This window comes from Polypterus senegalus, chromosome 2 (genome assembly GCF_016835505.1).
Source record: "Polypterus senegalus isolate Bchr_013 chromosome 2, ASM1683550v1, whole genome shotgun sequence".
Taxonomy (NCBI): domain Eukaryota; kingdom Metazoa; phylum Chordata; class Cladistia; order Polypteriformes; family Polypteridae; genus Polypterus; species Polypterus senegalus.
Genome location: NC_053155.1, coordinates 275,687,856 through 275,708,123, shown reverse-complemented (window position 1 = coordinate 275,708,123; position 20,268 = coordinate 275,687,856). Strand labels below are relative to the sequence as shown.

General features: G+C 40.0%; 1 protein-coding gene across 1 annotated transcript in view; it reads left to right on the top strand.

Annotated features, from left to right (window-relative positions):
• The first annotated feature begins 732 nt into the window (after nucleotides 1-732).
• Nucleotides 733-20,268, top strand: part of c2h11orf65 (chromosome 2 C11orf65 homolog) — a 41,457-nt gene continuing 21,921 nt past the window's right edge. The window contains exons 1-2 of the mRNA XM_039745613.1: nucleotides 733-820; nucleotides 6,588-6,726. Of these exons, the coding sequence (XP_039601547.1) occupies nucleotides 6,692-6,726 (35 nt within the window). The 5' untranslated portion in view covers nucleotides 733-820; nucleotides 6,588-6,691. The remainder of the gene's footprint in view (nucleotides 821-6,587; nucleotides 6,727-20,268) is intronic.

Here is a 20,268-nt window from a genome sequence, read left to right as displayed (position 1 = left end):
ACTGCACCTCAGAACAGGTTATCGACTTTAAGCTAAGCAGTTTTGGGTTCAGCCAGTATACATGGGTGGGAGACCAACCACAGAAGGCTTGAGCTGATGCAGGAGAAGCTGTTGGTGAAGTCACTAGAGAGCGCTTACATTGTGGTTTGTGTGTGGATTCCAATGCCCCGGTGCAGTGACAGTGACACTGTACTGTAAAACTTGGCGCTGTCCTTTAGGTGAGATGTACGGTAAATCAGAGGTCCCGACACTGTGTGGTCATAAAAGATTCCTGTGCATCTTTCATAAGTTTCCTCATGTCCTGGCCAAATTGCCCACCACAGCCTGGTTATTCTATATATTCTATATAAAATCTGAAACCAATACTGTACACACACTTTTTTTACCTGCTAAAGCAATCTGATTTGTGTCGTTCACATGAAGGCGGGGTTATGCGGAAGGACCCAGAGTGCCTGACTCACGTGCCTGATTCAAAATAAAGGCTGTCGTTCGATCGCGCTTTGGTTCGCTCATTGCGTGAAATATTACCTGAAATTTCTCTACACAAAAACACTGTATTGTAATGCTTTACTGTTACCAAAGATACCATATGTTTTGTGGAGAAGCGCATAAGCTTGGGCAAAAAATATAATCACACACAATAGAGTAAACGTAGCTTCGGGCACTCTGCAGTTAACAACGTTTTTAAATTTTCAGGGTCATATAAACGTAGTTTTTTTTTATATAAATGAATAATTAACTTGTGCGCACGCACATTCTGTTCACATGGCGTGTACCTTAGTTGCTATGACAACACCGAGTCTGTTCCTGAAGTTGAGCTGTAAGTACTATGAGCTACAGAGTCAAACGTTCGCCTTTTGCATCTCATTTTCAAAATCTAACTGTAACTTTTCGATTAACAGACATAACGCCTGTTTAAATGTTTAGCATGTTGTAACGTACATGGCAAATTATACGCTTGAATTTCCCCAAAGAATCCGTAACGTGAATAAACAGATGGTGAAGGGTATGAGCGCATTTCACGGATTTGTTGTAAACAGGACATTTTTTGTCCTTATTGAAACGGGACTAATTTTATACTATGAGTGAAATTCTGAGCGAACAAAAATAATAGAAAGAAATCATGCAAGAAAGATGTCATCAGATCCTGCAGTTTTATTCCAACGGTTTTAAGGCTCTTCTAGTGCGGCTTTAGATAGTGGCTATAGAAAGACGCATTTTGGTACCCAGGCAACTGCCTTTCTGTAAATTGCCTCCCACGTTATGTTGTAATTTATTAGACAAGAGAAATTGGATTGAAATCCGTATTTCGGTCTGATTATACGTATTGAGTTAATTTTTCATAATAGAGAGATAAGAGCGGCACCGGAATGCAGTGCTTAGTGTTTCTGCTTCGCAATTCTATTGCTGCTACTGCAGCTACTTTTCATAGGCATTTTTTGTTCACATTTCACTCTAGGATGTAACAAATCTTAAGATATCAATGGATGAAAACCTAAATTTTTTTTTTAACATTATACATTAATGCAACCGTGTTATGAGCCAGCTGCTGGGCACCTTTGCGTGCACATTCACAGTCACTTTCACAACGTCATTCAATAAATATATAACGTGTAGGTTTTTGGGTTTTGGCAGAAAACGGGGCATTGAGGCTAGGTCCTTGAAACTGTATCCACCGTCTATCCACAAATGATCATACCCACTTAATCCACTGAGGCCAGAGGCTGGAGCCCAGAAGCATTGGGCACAGAATAAACTGGATTAGAAGTATTAAAATATATATATATTTATTACACAAGTTCACCCCTTGTTGGCACGAGTTTCCTCTAGATCAGTGTTTTTCAACCTTTTCGCTGGAGTGGGACCCTGCGTGAATGGTTACCTTGCTCACGGAACCCTGTGCAATTATCCACCAGTATGTCCTGTATCATTAGGACTTGTTCGGCGGAACCCTTGGCTTAGCACTCACGGAAACCTTGAGTTCCCAGGAACCCCGGTTGAAAAACACTGCTCTAGATGCTTGGTATTCCTCACAGGTCCAAAGACATGCTATTTACGTGAATTGGTGTGGCTAAACTAGCCCTAGTGTGTGTGTGTGTATGAGTATGCATGTTCACTCTGAGACGGACTGGCCACATGTCCCCGTCCGGTGTTGTTCCCATAGACATAGACTTACTAGATGCCGCATGACCAGCAGCATCGTACGTCAACATCGCCGCCATATTGCGAGTGGCACTGCCGAGGCGTGAAGTAATGGATAAAGATGCCTCACACATGTGCTGCTTGGGATTGTACAAACAGCTGTACGCTCCAAACCAGATCCCGGGGGATTACATTTCATAGGTAAAGTTGAACAATTGTTTTGGTTATTTTTGGCCATTAGAAAATCCCGTTTTATAATCTTAGCACTCAAGGTCACCATACAATAAAATTAAACAACATTAGTACAATTAAAACAAGAGAATGATAAATCAAAAAGCAATAATAAGCAAACAAACAAAGATAACTGGCAGTAACAGTGTAAAATTCACAATTGGTATGCCAGTTTGAAAAGATAAGTTTTTGATTGCAGTTTTAAAATGTGTTATTGAATCGAGTTGACGAAAATGAGGGAAGAGAATTCACGAGTTGCGGAGCACAAGGAGAGACGCTCGAGCTCCCATAGCACTGAGTCTGATGTGTGGTACAGAAAGTAGAGCTGTAGACGAGGATCTGAGTGAGCGAGAGGGAGTGTCGGTCTGTAGGAGATCAGTGAGGTTGTGGAGAGCTTTAAATGTTCAGAGCGGTATTTTGTATTGCATTCTGTAGTTAACAGGGAGCCAGTAAAGTTGGGAAAGAGTGGGTGTAATATGTTCAGTGGATTTAGAACAGCAGGTTATTACCCTGGCAGCAGAATTTTGAAGAAGTTTTGTAAGCGATGGATACGTTTTTGTGGGATGCCAGATAGCATAGCATTACAGTAATCTATACGTGAGGTGACTCGGGCATTAACCGTTACTTCAGTACTGTGTGGCGTAAGAACAGGACGAAGTCTAGAAATGTTTCGGAGATGGACGAAGGCAGTCCGAGAAATGTTACTTATATGGGAGGAATAAAATTATAATTTCCATTATGAGTGTATAAATGGACATAAATAATTGCATTTAAACGATTCGCCAGAATCAGTTGTATGTAAACGATACTGTTTTAAACGTTATTGTTTTTTCATCAGAAAGCCCGGTTTCCACTTCTACCTGTATTATTAGTTTAAATGGCACTTTTGCCACTCGCCATAGGGCGGACTCGCAGACGTATCGTGCCGACTGGGCAACACAGTGAATGCGGCGTCTATCTGTACAGGTATATGGCTATGGTTGTTCCTACCTTGTGCTCAATGACTTCTGGGATAGGCTCAAGCGGCCCTTTGACCCTGCATTAGGTAAGCGAGTTAGGAAAATTAGCATGGATGGATACTTTTACACTGTTTGTTACACTGTTTGCATGTGCCATTTAAAAGCATTGTAAACATTTATTTTGTTTAGCTTCCTGGCTGTGACCCTTGATCTGTATTAATCCGTGTAGCATTTGCTAAGGAGACATAACACAAACACAAGGTTTATTTTGACTGCCAGAAAATGAAACAGACTATTAAATACCGTGGTGTAATGTAAACAGACATCTGTAACCTGTTTGAGCTTTCAACATCAAAAGATACAAATATTTTGAGATCCAACCAGGGTATACTACATGCCTCTAATTAGGATCAGTCTGATTACACGAAATATAATATCACATGGACATGGATTAACACAAGGGCTGGCTTTGGTAACACCATCATTCAATAATCCTGTGTGTGGAGAAATGGGAAATAGAGGAAGGGCTGCTCATCGAGTCTTTTGACAATAGTTTCCTTTAACGTGTGTCTATCAATGCTGGGCTACTTCTTGTGATAAGTGAGGTAAGTGATGCTTGATTTGGAGTCATATGGCCAATGGAGGTGCCCAAAACTTAAAAGAAGTCACAGTGTTTGTGTCTTCAGAGCCAAAATTGACAAACATCTTGGAGCTCCACCACAGCTAAAACGGTCCTGGCTATATGCTGTGACTTGATGGTGGGTCAAGCAGTTAAATCTAACAAGTACACTTTGAAAGTCTTTTCTTATAACCTTTACAAACATTTAGTTAGGTAATTTTCTGATTCATAGTTTATGGAAATGTAGTTCACATTATTTTAAGAGCAATGCATTAAATAAAAAAAGTTTTTTTTTCTTGTTGGAGAAACATAGTTTAGAATTTATTGTACCTTTATTATGAACATTAACATTTAGAACACACTTGGACTCCTTTCTTTTGCTGTCAGATTGTTAACATTCAGTTAATTCATTTGTGCTTTGTATAGATCATGCTTTTGTGTCCTGGGTTCAAGTCACACATCTGCTCATTGTCCGTTTTTAGTTTTCATGTCCTTCTCCTCTTTGTGTAGGTTTTCTTCTGGATCCCCAGGTTTCCCTCCCATATGTCCAAGGACATATTGGTTAGTTTAATTGGTGATTATAACTTGGCACCCTGAATAGTGGGTTGTGTGGATCCTCATAGAATCAGTTACCTGACAAAGAAGCTATTTATTCTGGGAAGAGTTCTTTGCATACGAATTTGGTTCTTTGGGCTTTGAAAAGATTATGTGATAATATGTGAACAAAAACAGAAATGTTTAATGTATGTTAGGAGGATACTAGTCTGTGTTATTGTGTGAAGCAAGAATCCTTTTAAAGTCAGGGCCCAGTGGAATTTCCCAAATCTGTTACCATCTATTCATGACAATGTATTGAACCTGCTATGGATCTAAGTAAATAAAGTTTCTTTCTGGAACTTTCATATGGATGCTTCTTTTTGGGAACCAAAAATTGGTATTTAATGAAATTCCTCTGAAGAACGACTCTGGGACCTTTATTTTTAAGAGTGTGTGTGAATAACTGGTGGAATAAGCTCTGGCCTTCCTTTAACCCTGAATAGCATCCAGCTGGCTTCAGAATGTAATGTTTTTATTTTGGCCCAGTCTTTATATATTTTCTCAGCTATTTATTAATCACGAATGATAAATAATTTAAATGAAGTAAACCCTTTAAATTACCCCTTTAGGGATGGAAGGTATCCTATGATGTTTTGGCATGAAAACTCAGGTAGGGGTAAACCAGAACTTTTCTTGACATGTGCAGATTCCTCTAACATTAACTTGAACTTACCTAGCTAATAATATCTGTCCCTCTTTCGTTAATGACTAGTGAGACTTCATGTTCATGAACCATTCACGTCATAAGGAAAATCAATCAAAAATAGATTGCTATTGTCTGGACTGTCTTATTAGCATCAGATCGTTGTGATCCCATGTGACATCATCATAACCTGACACAATACCGCAATGCAGATTTAAGCATTAGGTAAAGTGAGAGCCTTGCAGTCATCTGCTGCCTAAGGAAATATATTGGGTAAGAACTGCCAAAACTGAAACACCAGTATGTCGAGTTTAGAACTGAACAGCTTTGAGGTAAAAAGGGCAAGCAACAATAACCAGGAAAGAGCACACGGACTGCACACGACACGACTTTAACTCAAGGGGACTCTGGGACTGCCTGGTAGCAGCACTAACCACCGTGCAGCCAGGTATTTACTGGAAAGTGCAAGGGCTGTTAAAAATGACAAACTTATTTTCTACATGCATCATACTGCTGGCTTCTCTACCATGAAGCGGAAGAAGCATGTGCTAGACAGCTTTTTCAAATTTAGTGCTTCCAGACAGTCTTCCTCTGTGTTACGAGTGAGACAGTTTTAAAAAATGTATTATGTGGTTAAAACATTTTTCAGGGATTCTCCTCTGTTGTTCTGGGAATGTTTGAAAATTGTTGGATGTGTGTTTAATTCTTTTGGGTCCTCTGGAATTTAGTATATTTTGTTGTTATTGTATTTTTACATTACCACAACACCATTTTGTTTTTTTTATGGGTGCCGGTATTTTGATTATCTGATCGTCGACATGTAACTCTTGGTTGCAATGGGGTGTTTTTGGGCCCAGAACTCGCATTGTATGACATCATCAATGCAGGACTTTAAGCAAGCACAATGGATCTTATGGCATCCGAGGTTGCTGCTAGTAGGTTTATGTGAGTTGCTGTTCCCGATTGATTCAAGATTAATGAATTTGGAGCAATCTGTTTGTGACAATTGAGTTGCTTAGTATTTTGGTTTTGATGTTGGGTTCCTGGTTCTCCTGGTTTTAATTTATGCTCTGACCTACTGCATGACCCACTACCATTAAACACAATTGCAGTCTGTGAGATGAGAAACCCTGTCCTGCTCTATTCTGTAGAAAACAATTTTATGATAATAGAGAGGGAGAGAGAAATGGTGTGTATATTGCTCTTCTATATGCCTTTTAAGTCTTAATTATGTAGGTTTGGGTTTAGGTAGCAGCAGAAAACTGGAGTACCAGGCCAAAGTATCCCGTGAATGCAGGGAGAATGTGACATCTCCACACATACTACTACTACTACTGCTGCTGTGACAATGTGACAGTTACCATGTGTCACATATCAAATCTTGTTTTTCTTTCAGACATGATATTCTCAATGGAATAAGCTTCTTCCACATTGGCCAAGGACCATTTTCACTGTGCTGTTTTGCTTGATGCAGACACTATATTTATTACGTATTAGGAAATGGAAAATCTTGAAAGAGTATGTTCTGCACAAACGTAAGTATACAAATGCAGTCCTGTTTCAGAAAGTTTTAATAAAAAAAAAACACATAAGCAAGGTAAAACCACAAAACACTGTGGCATGATTTTTTTAACACACACTTTTTATTTTTTTAAATACTATTTATTTATGGCTAGGTGTATGTTCAAAGGTTCAGTTTGATTGATTGTTTTTTTTTCATTTTTAGATAAGTAGGTATGAAATCTATTTATAACCATTAACGATAACATGCAGTGAATACACTTGACTTAGCATTCCTAGTTTTCATTCTCTTTCTCTGTCTCTGTTTACCATTCGTTTGCTCAGAGGTTGATGCACTTGCTTCTTCCTGAGCAGCTCTTCTTTTCTCCACCCTAGCGGCCCGCTTCTTCTCTTCTTTCGCCGGCATCTTTTCGTATTAAAACTGATTAAGTCAGTGTTTGTGTTGCAATTAGTTAGTACTTTTTTTTTTAATTTTTCACTTAAGCTGGCACTTCTGCCTCAAGACTGATTGAAGATATGAAGAGGTAGGGTAAGTGACGGCAAAGCTGGTAGGGATGAGAATGGCGCCCGTACGCTTGCGCTGCATGGCCACTCTGCTGGCCACTGCCATGAGTTGATTCTATAGTAAAATAAAATAAAAATAAAAGGAGGAATAATCTTGGAGGTCAATCATCACCCTAAAAGCGGATAATAGACGTCACGTAGTATATGTGTACCAAATTTCAGGCCAATAGGTCAAACAATTTGCAAGCTACAGGTAAATTAAAATACTGGACAGACAAATGGACAGCCATGGTAATCTATACTAATAAAAGGCAAAGCCCTCACTCACTCACTCACTCACTCACTCACTCACTCACTCACTCACTCACTCACCTCACTCACTCACTCACTTACTCATCACTAATTCTCCAACTTCCCGTGTAGGTAGAAGGCTGAAAATTGGCAGGCTCATTCCTTACAGCTTACTTACAAAAGTTGGGCAGGTTTCATTTCGAAATTCTACGCATAAGGGTCATAACTGGAAACTATTTTTCTCCATATACTGTAATGGACGTTAGCCCGATGGCCGTGGGGGGCGGAGCTGCGTGTGACATCATCACGCCTCCCACGTAATCACGTGAACTGACTATGACCACAGTACGTAGAAAAGAAGGAAGAGCCCCCAAAGGGCGCTGAAGAAAAACACCGAATACTTTATTCGCGAGATACAAGTTTAATGAGAACACACGAGGTATAAATGAGACTTTGGATCACTTTGTAACGGAGTTAAAATTGCTGTAGCGAGAAACTTTTAAGTGCCGGCTCTTAGCTAACATTAAGTAACGCCGTGGACATCGCGAGATCGCATGAGATAGCACAGGCACAGCTCAGGAGCTTTGATGCATGTACTCCGAGCGGCTCACGTGAACTGACTATGAGCGCAGTGCTCAGAGAAAGCAAGACCTCTAAAGAGCGCGGAGAGTTTTGCTCACGTGAACGTGACTGCAAAAAGTGGCGTTTCCTGCACTGCAAAAATAGTACAAAAGTCGGGTAGCCGGCGCGCGTGCATAGCTGTGCCGGCCTTTGAGAAGCTGACTGCGCTTCTGCCTTAAGTGAAAGTAAACACTTTTAATTTTTTTCCTCCTTCCCATGAGCTATAGCCCAGACAACTGTAAACATGGGATCCCATTTCTAGACCACGGCAAACTAATATTAAGGTGCTTCGCACATTTTCTTTTACACGTATACGATTATGAGGTCGTCAGGTCGGATTATGAAGACACGCACAGGAGTGGAGGACCGACAGTGCCATCCCGGACAGTTAATGGCAGGGCTGTCTCTCTAGTCTACACGAGACCCACCACGACGCTCATATCGTCAGCGAAGACCTCTCTCTACACTATATTAAAGAAAATGGCAAGTTTCCTTTCTTTACACCTTTTCTTTTTATCCCCAACCAAACCCTTTCTCTCTTAATACTGCAGAGGACACAAAAATGATTTTCTTTTAATTGCTGGTAATGCTGGTAAGGCACATTACCACAGGCAGAAATTTGGATGTTCACATAGAAAATGTAATTTCTATACCACAGCCGTCGTGTAGCGCCTTTCAAAAGGGATCAACTACCAAGAGATGATCCATATATATTTTAGCTGCTGTTAGTTACTTACCTGTTGTGTTACACCGTCTTTAAAATGTACTTTACCCACAACCACTCCAGTAGTGCTCAATGTACCTGTACTTCTTGAAACGTTAATGTTTTACTGTTTAATAACTTATAGACTACATTTTATTATTTTTCCCTTGCACTCAGTGACCAAAGCTATACACACACATATAGACACTTACATATATATACACACACACACACCTATCTACAGTACATTATATATACACACATACATACATACATACATACACACACACACACACATATATAATTTGTGTGTGTGTATTGTGGCTTGTGCCTCCTCCAGACCGCGAGGGGGCGTCCGTCCTGGTTCTGTTGGGGGCCACGGGTTGAGGGCATGGAAGCCCTTCCCTGTAGGGCCCGTGGTCACCGCAGGCGGCGCCCGATGCGGTTTATCCCGTGCGTTGCCGGTCGGGGCTGGAGCCCGGCCGGGACGCCTTGGAGGACCGGAGGAGGGCGAGTGCCTCCTCCAGACAGAGTGGGGGCGTCCGTCCTGGTTAGGCAGGGGGCCTCGGGTACAGGGCTTTGAAGCCCAGCCCTGTAGGGACCCGTGGCCACCGCCAGGCGGCGCCCGTGCTCAATTATCCCGGGAGCCCGGCACTTCCGCCACACCAGGAAGTGCCGGGGGGAAGACTTTGTGTGGCACCCGGAGAGCTGCCAGGAAGACAGCCGACACTTCCGCCACGCTTGGGCGTGGCTAAGAACGGAACACCTGGGGCTCATCCGGGCATTATTTAAGGGCGCCTCCAGTCATTGGTGGAAGTCGGGAGGAAGCAGACTGAGCTGGAGAGCGAGGACAGGAGGCGGCCAGGACAAAGGCACAGAGACTGTGGGCCCTGGACTTTGGGGGATTCAGTGCCAAGGGCGCTGGGGTTGTGAGTGCACGTGATTTGAACTTGTTACTGTAATTAGTGTAAATAAAGTGTGTTGGGTGCAAAACATGCTGTCCGTCTGTCTGTGCCGGGGCCAGCGTTCACAGTATGTATGTATGTATGTGTGTGTATATATGATGTAGATAGGTATGTATATATATATATAGAATTTTCTATATTTCTGCATAAATATGACCTTAAACATCATCAGATTTTCACTCAAGTCCTAAAAGTAGATAAAGAGAAACCAGTTAAACAAATGAGACAAAAATATTATACTTGGTCATTTATTTATTGAGGAAAATGATCGAATATTACATATTTGTGAGTGGGAAAAGTTTGTGAACCTCTAGGATTAGCAGTTAGTTTGAAGGTGAAATTAGAGTCTGGTGTTTTCAATCAATGGGATGACATCAGATGTGAGTGGGCACCCAGTGTTATTCAAAGAACAGGGGTCTATAAAAGTCTGCTCTTCACAACACATGTTTGTGGAAGTGTATCATGGCACGAACAAAGGAGATTTCTGAGGACCTCCGAAAAAGAGTTGTTGATGCTCAACAGGCTGGAAAAGGTTACAAAACCATCTCTAAAGAGTTTGGACTCCAACAATCCATAGTCAGACAGATTGTGTACAAATGGAGGAAATTCAAGACCATTGTTACCCTCCCCAGGAGTGGTCGACCAACAAAGATCACTCCAAGAGCAAGGCGTGTAATAGTCAGCGAGGTCACAAAGGACCCCAGGATAACTTCTAAGCAACTGAAGGCCTCTCTCACATTAGCTAATGTTCATGTTCATGAGTCCACCATCATGAGAACACTGAACAACAATGGTGTGCATGGCAGGGTTGCAAGGAGAAAGCCACTGCTCTCCAAAAAAAACATTGCTGCACGTCTGTAGTTTGCTGAAGATCACGTGGACAAACCAGAAGGCTATTGGAAGAATGTTTTGTGGACGGATGAGACCAAAATAGAACTTTATGGTTTAAATGAAAAGCGTTGTTTGGAGAAAGGAAAACACTGCATTCCAGCATAACAACCTTATCCCATCTGTGAGACATGATGGTGGTAGTATCATGGTTTGGGCCTGTTTTGCTGCATCTGGGCCAGGACGGCTTGCCTTCATTGATGGAACAATGAATTCTGAATTAAATCAGATGATTCTAAAGGAAAATGTCAGGACATCTGTCCATGAACTGAATCTCAAGAGGAAGTGGGTCGTGCAGCAAGACAACGACCCTAAGCACACAAGTCGTTCTACCACAGAATGGTTAAAGAAGAATGAAGTTAATGTTTTGGAATGGCCAAGTCAAAGTCCTGACCTTAATCCAATTGAAATGTTGTGGAAGGACCTGAAGCGAGCAGTTAATGTGAGGAAACCCACCAACATCCCAGAGTTGAAGCTGTTCTGTACGGAGGAATGGGCTAGAATTCTTCCAAGACGGTGTGCAGTAATGAGCAAAAGTTACTAGAAATGTTTAGTTGCAGTTATTGCTGCAAAGTCACACCAGATACTGAAAGCTAAGGTTCACATACTTTTGCCACTCCCAAATATGTAATATTCAATCATTTTCCTTAATAAATAAATGACCAAGTATAATATTTTTGTCTCATTTGTTTAACTGGTTTCTCTTTATTTACTTTTAGGACTTGAGTGAAATCTGATGATGTTTTAGGTCATATTGATGCAGAAATATAGAAAATTCTAAAGGGCTCACAAACGTTCAAGCACAACTGTATGTTTTTTTATTTTTCATTTTCTGGAATATCAGCTGCAGCCTCTATTTTCTAAATTTCCTTGATTTGTTAAATAGACACACCTCAGTAGAAGGTTAGTCTTTATTCCTAGTTTAATGCAAATATAAATAAGCTTTGAAAGTTTTTTTTTTTAATTTCTTTCTGTCTCATTATTTGAAGCTTGAAAAAGAAATGAAAACAGTAACAACATGTTATTGAATAGGATTCAGCAGCCTGTTTTTGTTATAGTTCAAGGTAATTCTCCTACATTGTATGTGCTCGAGGCCACCGATGCACTGCTTATTTCTATGATGACATCACCTTGGAGACGATTCCTCATGGTGCATCGACGCTCTCCGCTCACTGCCAAGTTTACTCTTTTCAAAGTCGCTGTGGTTTCATCACTTACTAATGTTGGCATCTAATTCTTGCCTGGGGCCCAGCTGATTTATACATAAGCCTGGAAAGAAATGCTGGGAAAAAGTAAAATACTTCACACTTCAGGCACATTTGTACTGTATATGTGGCAATCACTTTCATACTGTCCTTTATTGTCTTGTAAAAACTGTTATCCACATAATTATTTAGCCAACTCTTGTATTTTTACAATTTTTCAGGTTTTACAAACAAACATATATTTCAATATATGAAACATATTTTAAAGCACTTTACAAGTAAAGAGACATAGTACACTTTTCATATCACATATTAAATTAGCCATGCTAATGCCATGAATAAAAAGAGCTGTCAGCACTTTTTCCAACCATCCTGTAGAAGACCAACCTAATCCAGATGAGCATTACAGGGGCCAGAACTCACCCTTGACAGAGAGTCGTGCATTGCAGCATGCATTGCCTCGCAGGTGCCACACTTACTCATACAAGGCCAGTTTAGAGCCACGAATTACATTAACATCAATGTCATTGGTTATTAAGGCACTTACTGTACTTGCCATGCATTATAGTGGATGAGGCCTTCAAAATATAAAACAATACAAAAATACGTCTGTGCATTAAAAAGATCCTGATCTCTACACCACCTACAGACTAAAGGCAGGAACAAGGAAAACCATTAGTTATTAAAACTTTATTTTTATAGAGTACCTTTCATTTTGATAACCATATCAAATTACAAAGCATTCTAAGCAATAAGAGATTGAAATGAACGAAAAAAAAAAAAAACAGAAAAAGCCTGAGACACTGGGAATAGCCTAAAAATGACCAGAAATTACAAGAAACTTTTATATGTGGAGAAAAAAAATGATTGATGTAAAAAAAAATATGCAGCATGATAAAGATACTATTAGTGTAACAGGTAGTAAAGAGTAAATTTTAAATGCATTAAACAGATAAACAGAGAACAGGTGAGCTTTTTAGTGTTTATTAAATGTTGTATTAGATGAAGCCTCGTTGGCAACAAAATGTTTGGATTTAAAGTCCCTGACCTATTATGTGAGAGGACATTTCTTAAAGTGGGTTTTACTTAAAACAATTATGCATTACTTAATTGTAGTAAACATCATAGGTGTATACAAACTGAAAAAGTCACTTCCTTAATGTATGATGATATTATTTTCCCTTTTTTAAGATTTGGGCTTAAAAAAATGTACAACAAAAACGGCCAGGATTTGGCATTGCATAGAATGACAGCGCTACAAGCCAGGGCTCAAATCCTGTCTCCTTCATTTATGTGGAATTTTCTCCATTTGCCTGTATAACATAAGGACTAACTGTTTCGATTAATCAGTTACTTCAGGGTGGCTCAGAGTGAGTAAGTGTGGCCTGCCTGGGGTTCCTTCAACCTTTAGCTGTTGCAATAGTCTCTGTATAATATGATCCTCACAAGGCATGGATGAAGTTTGTAATTAAAATAACGACAAATGCAGCCAATATGAGAAATATTTCTAAAGATATGAGCAATAGCAGTGGCCACAGTAGTATTACCTAAGACCTTTCTGAAGATGGATGCTGTCCCATTGCTATAGGGTCAATGTATATGGCATGTTAGATCACTGGGTCAAAGGAATAATGGTCATACACTTGCTGCTTGTACTAATTTGTGAATAAAACCTACTGATTTTATTTGAGTTTTTATATTGATTTCTGGTTACAAACTTTTTCTGTATTTTGACTGCACCCTTCAGTTTATTTCTTGGCTCTTCTCACAGACTAATTTTTTGGTGTCTGACTCTCTTGTTCTGTCCCTTAATTACAATTTTGGTTTCTCATTCTGTGTTTGTTTCCTCGACTCTTGATCTCCCAGTTTTGACCTTGGCTATTTTACCTTATCGGCTCCTGTTTCTTGATTCCATTCTTATTTCAGACAGATGCTGTTTAATCCAGTCAGTACGAGCAACTTTTTCTTTAAGGTGCCGCGGATGGTACTGTTTACCAAGTATATCGCGTTAGTGTACAAAAATGAAAACTTTTCTGGACATAATATTCATAGAATTATTAAAATCTGAAAGTCATGTAAAGGTGTTATTGGAATAATTACACCCCAAATCTGGGGTGAAAAAAATCTGAATATTTTTATGACAGAGTTAAATATGCAAAATATCTATGTTCTATCAGTGGTTAATATTAATTTATCAGCTGAGTGCACTGGAAATAAAATACAATGTACAATTTCATACAAAGTAGTGTACTTCTGGGCACCCGCGCATTTGCATTTCTGTCTTCGGCAACAAAACACTGACGGAAAAAACACACGTTATTAATTTACGCAGCAAAACGTAGCCCATACTGTGCTGTATGAGAATGGCGGAACAAAATGTAGTGTCCAGGCAGAGTCGCAGCACATTGACATGCAATGACAATTCTATGAAGAACTATCTAAAGTGCTAGCCAATGCTGCTAAAAACTGTGTTTTTCTAACCAAAACTACTTATTAAAAGTTAGTGAATGATGTCAAAAAAGTTAAGATGACTACTAAGAAGGAACAACAGGACTGTTGTCTACTCAATCGCCATGATGTGATGGCGGTAGAAAACAAAATTAAGTTGATTTATTCTGTGTGAAATGATCAGACTCGACACTTAAAAAGATTTGGGGCAGCCACCCCTATAAACTATCCCTGGCTGCAATGGGTTTGAATAATCAACACTGATGTGCATTTGATGGAGTCCAAACAAGAACTGAATCGCTGGTGTAAAGATGGTGGCTTTAAATGCCAAGACCAGAAGTGATGTAAGGAACCTGAAGTGGCTTACCTCTGGGCGTCTGAACCGGAAGTGATATGCCTCTGAGCGCTGTTTTCAAGGATGAATCAGACAGGGATAACAGATGAAGGTTCAGTGCACCACACCGGCACCCTCCCCCCCAAACCCCCCGGCCTAGCTTGGAATTGCCCTCACTTTGTCCCTACAGCTTCCTCCTACTCACACTTGTGTGACATCTGTTAAAGAAGGCGTCAGTGCTTTCCAGTTTTACGTCATGGACTCTGAGTTATTTCATGAGGCTCATTTGACTATTGGCCATGGAAGACGTGACAGAATGTTGAAAGAACTTTCATCCAAGTACAAGAACATTACTCATCATGATACTGAAATGTACATTTACTGTACCTTTGTGAGCCGTGCCAGAAAAAACAAAAAGGTGTCAAAAAAGGTGTTGTGGTGAAACCTGTGTTTTTTCTGATTTCAATTCCCGTTGTCAGGTCGATCTCATTGATTTTCAGTCCCACCTTGACAGAATATAAATGTATTGTGTTGTATCAAGATCACTTAACTACGTTTGTGGTTTTCAAGGCTCCGACATCAAAGAGAGTGGACGAAGTAGCACACAATCTCGTGGACATATTTACGTTGCTTGGAGCATCATCGATTCTACAGTCCAACAACGGCAGGGAATTTGCTAATAATGTGGTGAGCAGCCTAAATGAGTACTGGCCGACTTTAACAATCGTCCATGGCAAGTCATGCCACTCCCAAAGCCAGGGTAGTGTTGAAAGAACTAATCAGGACATTGAAAATGTGCTGAGTACTTGGATGCAAGATTATAAAATGGACCAGTGGAGTGAGGGCCTATGTTTCATCCAACATAAAGAACAGGGCCTTTCATTCTAGGATTAAGAGAATACTGTACTACATGAAGCTGTCTTTGGCTGCAAAGTTAAACTGGGTCTAACAACGTCTTCCCTACCTAAAGATGTTTTGTAAGACATACAGACTGGGGAACAACTGGAAAAAATAATAGAAAGCATTCCAACAATACAACAAGAAGAAGAGAGAGAGAGAGAGCCTATTGCACAAAACACAGAGGAAATAGTAGTCCACAATGGAAAAAACCAAGGTGATAATGAAGAGGCTTCCATTTCTGCTTCGTGTTATGCCTGTTCAAAGGAATACATGCAGAAACTATCACTGAAACATTTGTGCCATCTATGGACGTGCCATTAAAGATGAGGTTAATATTTTGTGCACTCTTTGCTTCGATATTGAGAATGCTGTTGAAAATAAAAGTGGACCTAAATGGAATCTGGAAATACAGGCAAAAAAGATGAAAATGGACTCCTCCTTTGGGGACCAATGTGCTAGTTCCTATTCCTGACATCAACAAGGGACCGGGTGACTCACGCAATCTGTTGGCAGTTGTTATAAGTGTGACAGAAGACAGTTTTTACCAACCTAGAACTGCTCAATGAATTTTGAACCAACTCTATGCCAGATCACAGTTCCAAAGAGCTTAGTCACAGTTGGAGATGTTCCTGATCACGAAGTACATCTTCGATCAGCTGCTATTGCTCAGTCCACAGGAAGCGGTCAAGGTTTCATTAGGTGTATGTGCAAGAACCAGTGTCAAAATACGAAGTGCACTTGTGAGAAAAAGACAATTAAGTGAAATTCAAAATGTCATTCTACCTTTCCTTGTTGCAACAAGTGTTTTTTTCAGTAAGAAAGTCCTGTACATTATTTTGTATTTCTCTTTTCATTTTCGTATATGTCATTTCAATAAAGACATTTTTATGACACATTTTTCATAGTTTGCCTAAGTAGTATTTGTTGTTTTATGTAATGCCTGGGTATCCTTCTATATAAAAGCAGTCAGGATTGTCCTTCCGTCCAGTGAGTGCTACACAGGCACGGAGTTTCACACACGCCCCGTCCATTTTGGAATGCATGATGGGATTTGTAGTTTCGTTTTTCCAGGTAAACAATGATTTTCTACTCCAGACTGTGCGATATCTTCTTCTTCTTTCTTACTATATAAAAGCAGTCGGGATTGTCCTTCCGTCCCATGAGTGGAAAGCATAGCGGTATTCTACTTATCACAGACTTACTACTTGCAGCTTGCGGTACGAAGCGACATGATGTGAGCAGAGTTCTGGTGCTCCCATTGTTCCCTTGCTTTTGTGCGGGATGCGCTGGAAAAATAGACAAAATTATGTCTCTGGAAATAATTAATGTTGATGGAGTACAAATGCCTCACCACGTAGTAAATATCAGGGTGGTTCAAAAGGGCGACCTCAATATAGAAAAAAAGTTTAAATTTCAGCACAAAAATAACAGAAACTACGAGTATTAAAGTAATAACGCTCAAATGCAACATAACCAAATTAATGAGTTTGTATAAAATATCAAATTGTTCTACATATTGAATTGCCTTAAGAAGTGGTCAACTTAAAAGTCGGTCGCCTTAAAAGGCGGGTCAGCCTAGTTATATATAATGCTCAGGGGAAGTATATTGCATATTAAAATAACAGACATTTCACGCTTTGCCTAAAAACATCATGCATTCTGTACAATACCTGCTTTTCACACATTGCTGCTAACATACTGTATACATTTAGAGTTTTAGTGTTTGAAATAGCCTAAAGGTAACTGCCTACAGAAAAGAGTTGTGGCCCTCCGGTGTCTTTTATAGTTCTTTCAGGAAACTGCAACCCTAATGATTACAACACTTGAAAGTCCCAATTAAGAAGGAGGCCATATCCCTGCAAATTTACAACATAAATTGTGGTAAAGGACTAGGAGAAAATTAAAGACACTCAAAAAAAAACCCCTAAAAACAGTATCTGTGGTGAGGCACAGCTGCACTCCTAACACTTATGGACTGTGAAGAATTAGTAGGTGCGAATAGTACAGTCATTCATGGGGCCAGGTTCAAGTCTCACACCCAATCATTGTTTGTGTGGTGTGTGTGCATTCTCCCTATGTCTCAGTGTCTTTTCCTCCTACATCCTCAAAGATATTCATGTCAGGTTAATTGACAAAGCTAAACTAGCCCTGTATGGGTATATGCTTGAATGGGACCTGTGATGTATCACTATACTGCTGCTGGATTATGTGAATTTCCCCTTGGGATTAATAAAGTATCTATCTATCTATCTATCTATCTATCTATCTATCTATCTATCTATCTATCTATCTATCTATCTATCTATCACATCTATCTATCTATCTATATATCATTAATCACATCCTATCTATTATATATTACTATTCATATCTATCTATCTATCTATCTATCTATCTATCTATCTATCTATCTATCTATCTATCTATCTATCTATCGGCACCTTGTCCAGGGTTTTCTCCTGACTTCTGCCTGATGCTACTGGGATAGTGTCTGTCTTCCTACAATGCTGAATTTAATTAAGAGAGGAAAGTTATTTAATGTTACTCAGTAGAAGTGTGTCAGCTGATTTGCTTCTACCCATCTACAATTTTATTATCTAATCTAATAAGATTTTACAGTATCTTTTACTATTGGTAATGTGAAAAGAAGTAAGCCACCACTGGATTCCGAAAGTTGTGTCCAGTTTTATAAAGTGCACATTTATCTGCACTCAGTGGAGTACAAAGTAAAAAAGAAAGTCCTGCAGCTCTTCTAGGCACATGCCTACTTGTCTAAAGTGTTCAAACTGCACTTTCCGGCTGAATGGCTGGAAGCATTTCATTAGTGCAGCCACAGAGACTCTCGAAAACACACACGTTGTGCACTAGCCTAGAGGCAAGGGTGTATGTTCTGTAAATATTACTTATTTCTGGGTGTGTCTGGGTGATTAAAATTTTAAAGATCTAGCGATTAGCAAGCTACCTTTCATGCATTACATGTTTTCTTTGTAGTGGTGCATATGCATAGCAAAATGTCACATAATCTGGGTTTCAAGCAACCTGTGAATATAATGTTACAAGGAAAAGCTTTGTGGCATTCTGATAGGTACATGGACATATACCTTTACTTTATATAGCACATTCATACATTGACGCATGCACACATGCATGCCTATGGTCTGTTTATTTAAAATTTGAGTGTAGGCAGGTTAGGTGACTTACTAAAGAATGCACAATGTCTCAGAGGTTAGGATTGAACCTGGAGCTTTCTGGTTTACTGGCCAGGACTTTGACTCCAGGTCACATCACCTCCCTAAAGAAAATATGTTTCTCTCACTGTTTCCTTATCTTTGAAATCTATCAGGCTAGTTGCTTTTAGGTATTTAGGTTTATATTTTCATAGCACACACCCATGGTGTTCATTTACAATGCATGACCACTAAGGATTCAGTATATCGCCTTTAGTTGTTCTCCTTTTGAACACAGATACTACATATTTAGGAGTTAGCACAACAAAATACAATTGTCATTAGAAAAATTATAGTTGGAAAAGGTGACCCTGTGCATACCATGCTAACATATCATTTACAATACCCTGTCAACCACCACCAAGTATGTGATGATTCTGTTTCACAACCACATTTCTAACTGTTAGCCCCCAGAACTAGCACTCCAGCCACCATAAAAAAAGCACACTGTTCCAGTTTGGTGCTGAGGTATCACCAGTTGCACAGCTGCACTCGGGTCCCAATCTGGTTGGTTCGTCATGTGGTGGGTGCAGCAATGTTCCCCACCTTCCATCAGTGCGCTGCTATACTAACACTTCTACCTGGTAGAGCTTTGACAGGGTCAAGCACTGTGGCTTATGACCAGAATTTCCTTGCAAAAGGCTTCCTGTTGCTGCCTTATGCTATTGGAGCCATTGGGGCCCAAACCCGCCACAGCACCAATTTTTAGACAAGCTGTCCTGCGTCGCCACCAACCTGAATTGCTGGTCAGACCCCAGCATCTTCTGTGGATCTCTGTCCTGTGCTGAATATGGAACACTTGTGTTGGATTTTACCAAAGATAGGTGCAGAGATGGTTAAGTTTATTTCATCACTTCATCATGTGGATCAAAATTAGGTCTCCTAAGTTCACTCTGAAGTTTCCAGAGCCCATAAAAAGTATTCAACTCCTTGGAAGATTTCAGATTTAATTATTATACTCATTGAACCACAGTGGATTTAATTTGGCTTTTCTGACAGTAATCAACAGAAAAAGACTTTTAAATGTCAAAGTGAATCTCTGCAAAATGTTCTAAATTAATTACAAATATAAAGCACAAAATAATTGATCACACAAGTATTCGGCCCGTTCAAGTCAGTATTTAGTAGCTGCACCCCTTGGGGCCATGACAGTCTTGAGTCTCTACCAGCTTTGCGTACTTGGACTCTGTCATTTTTTCCCTTCTTCTTTGTAAGTGATGGTAGTGGTGGCTCTGAGGCTAGGGATCTGCACTGGCAATCGGAAGGTTACCAGTTTGAATCCCATAAATGGCAGAAGTGATTCCACTCCATTGGGCCCTTGAATAAGTCCCTTAAACTGCAATTGATCTATCCTGGGTATGACGTTAACCTGTATCCAGCCCTGCAAGCAGGTCCTCCAACTTGCAGAGAAAACTCCGGGGTTTGTGGCAGGATTGGCCCTCCAGCCGCTATAACAAACCTCACATTCCG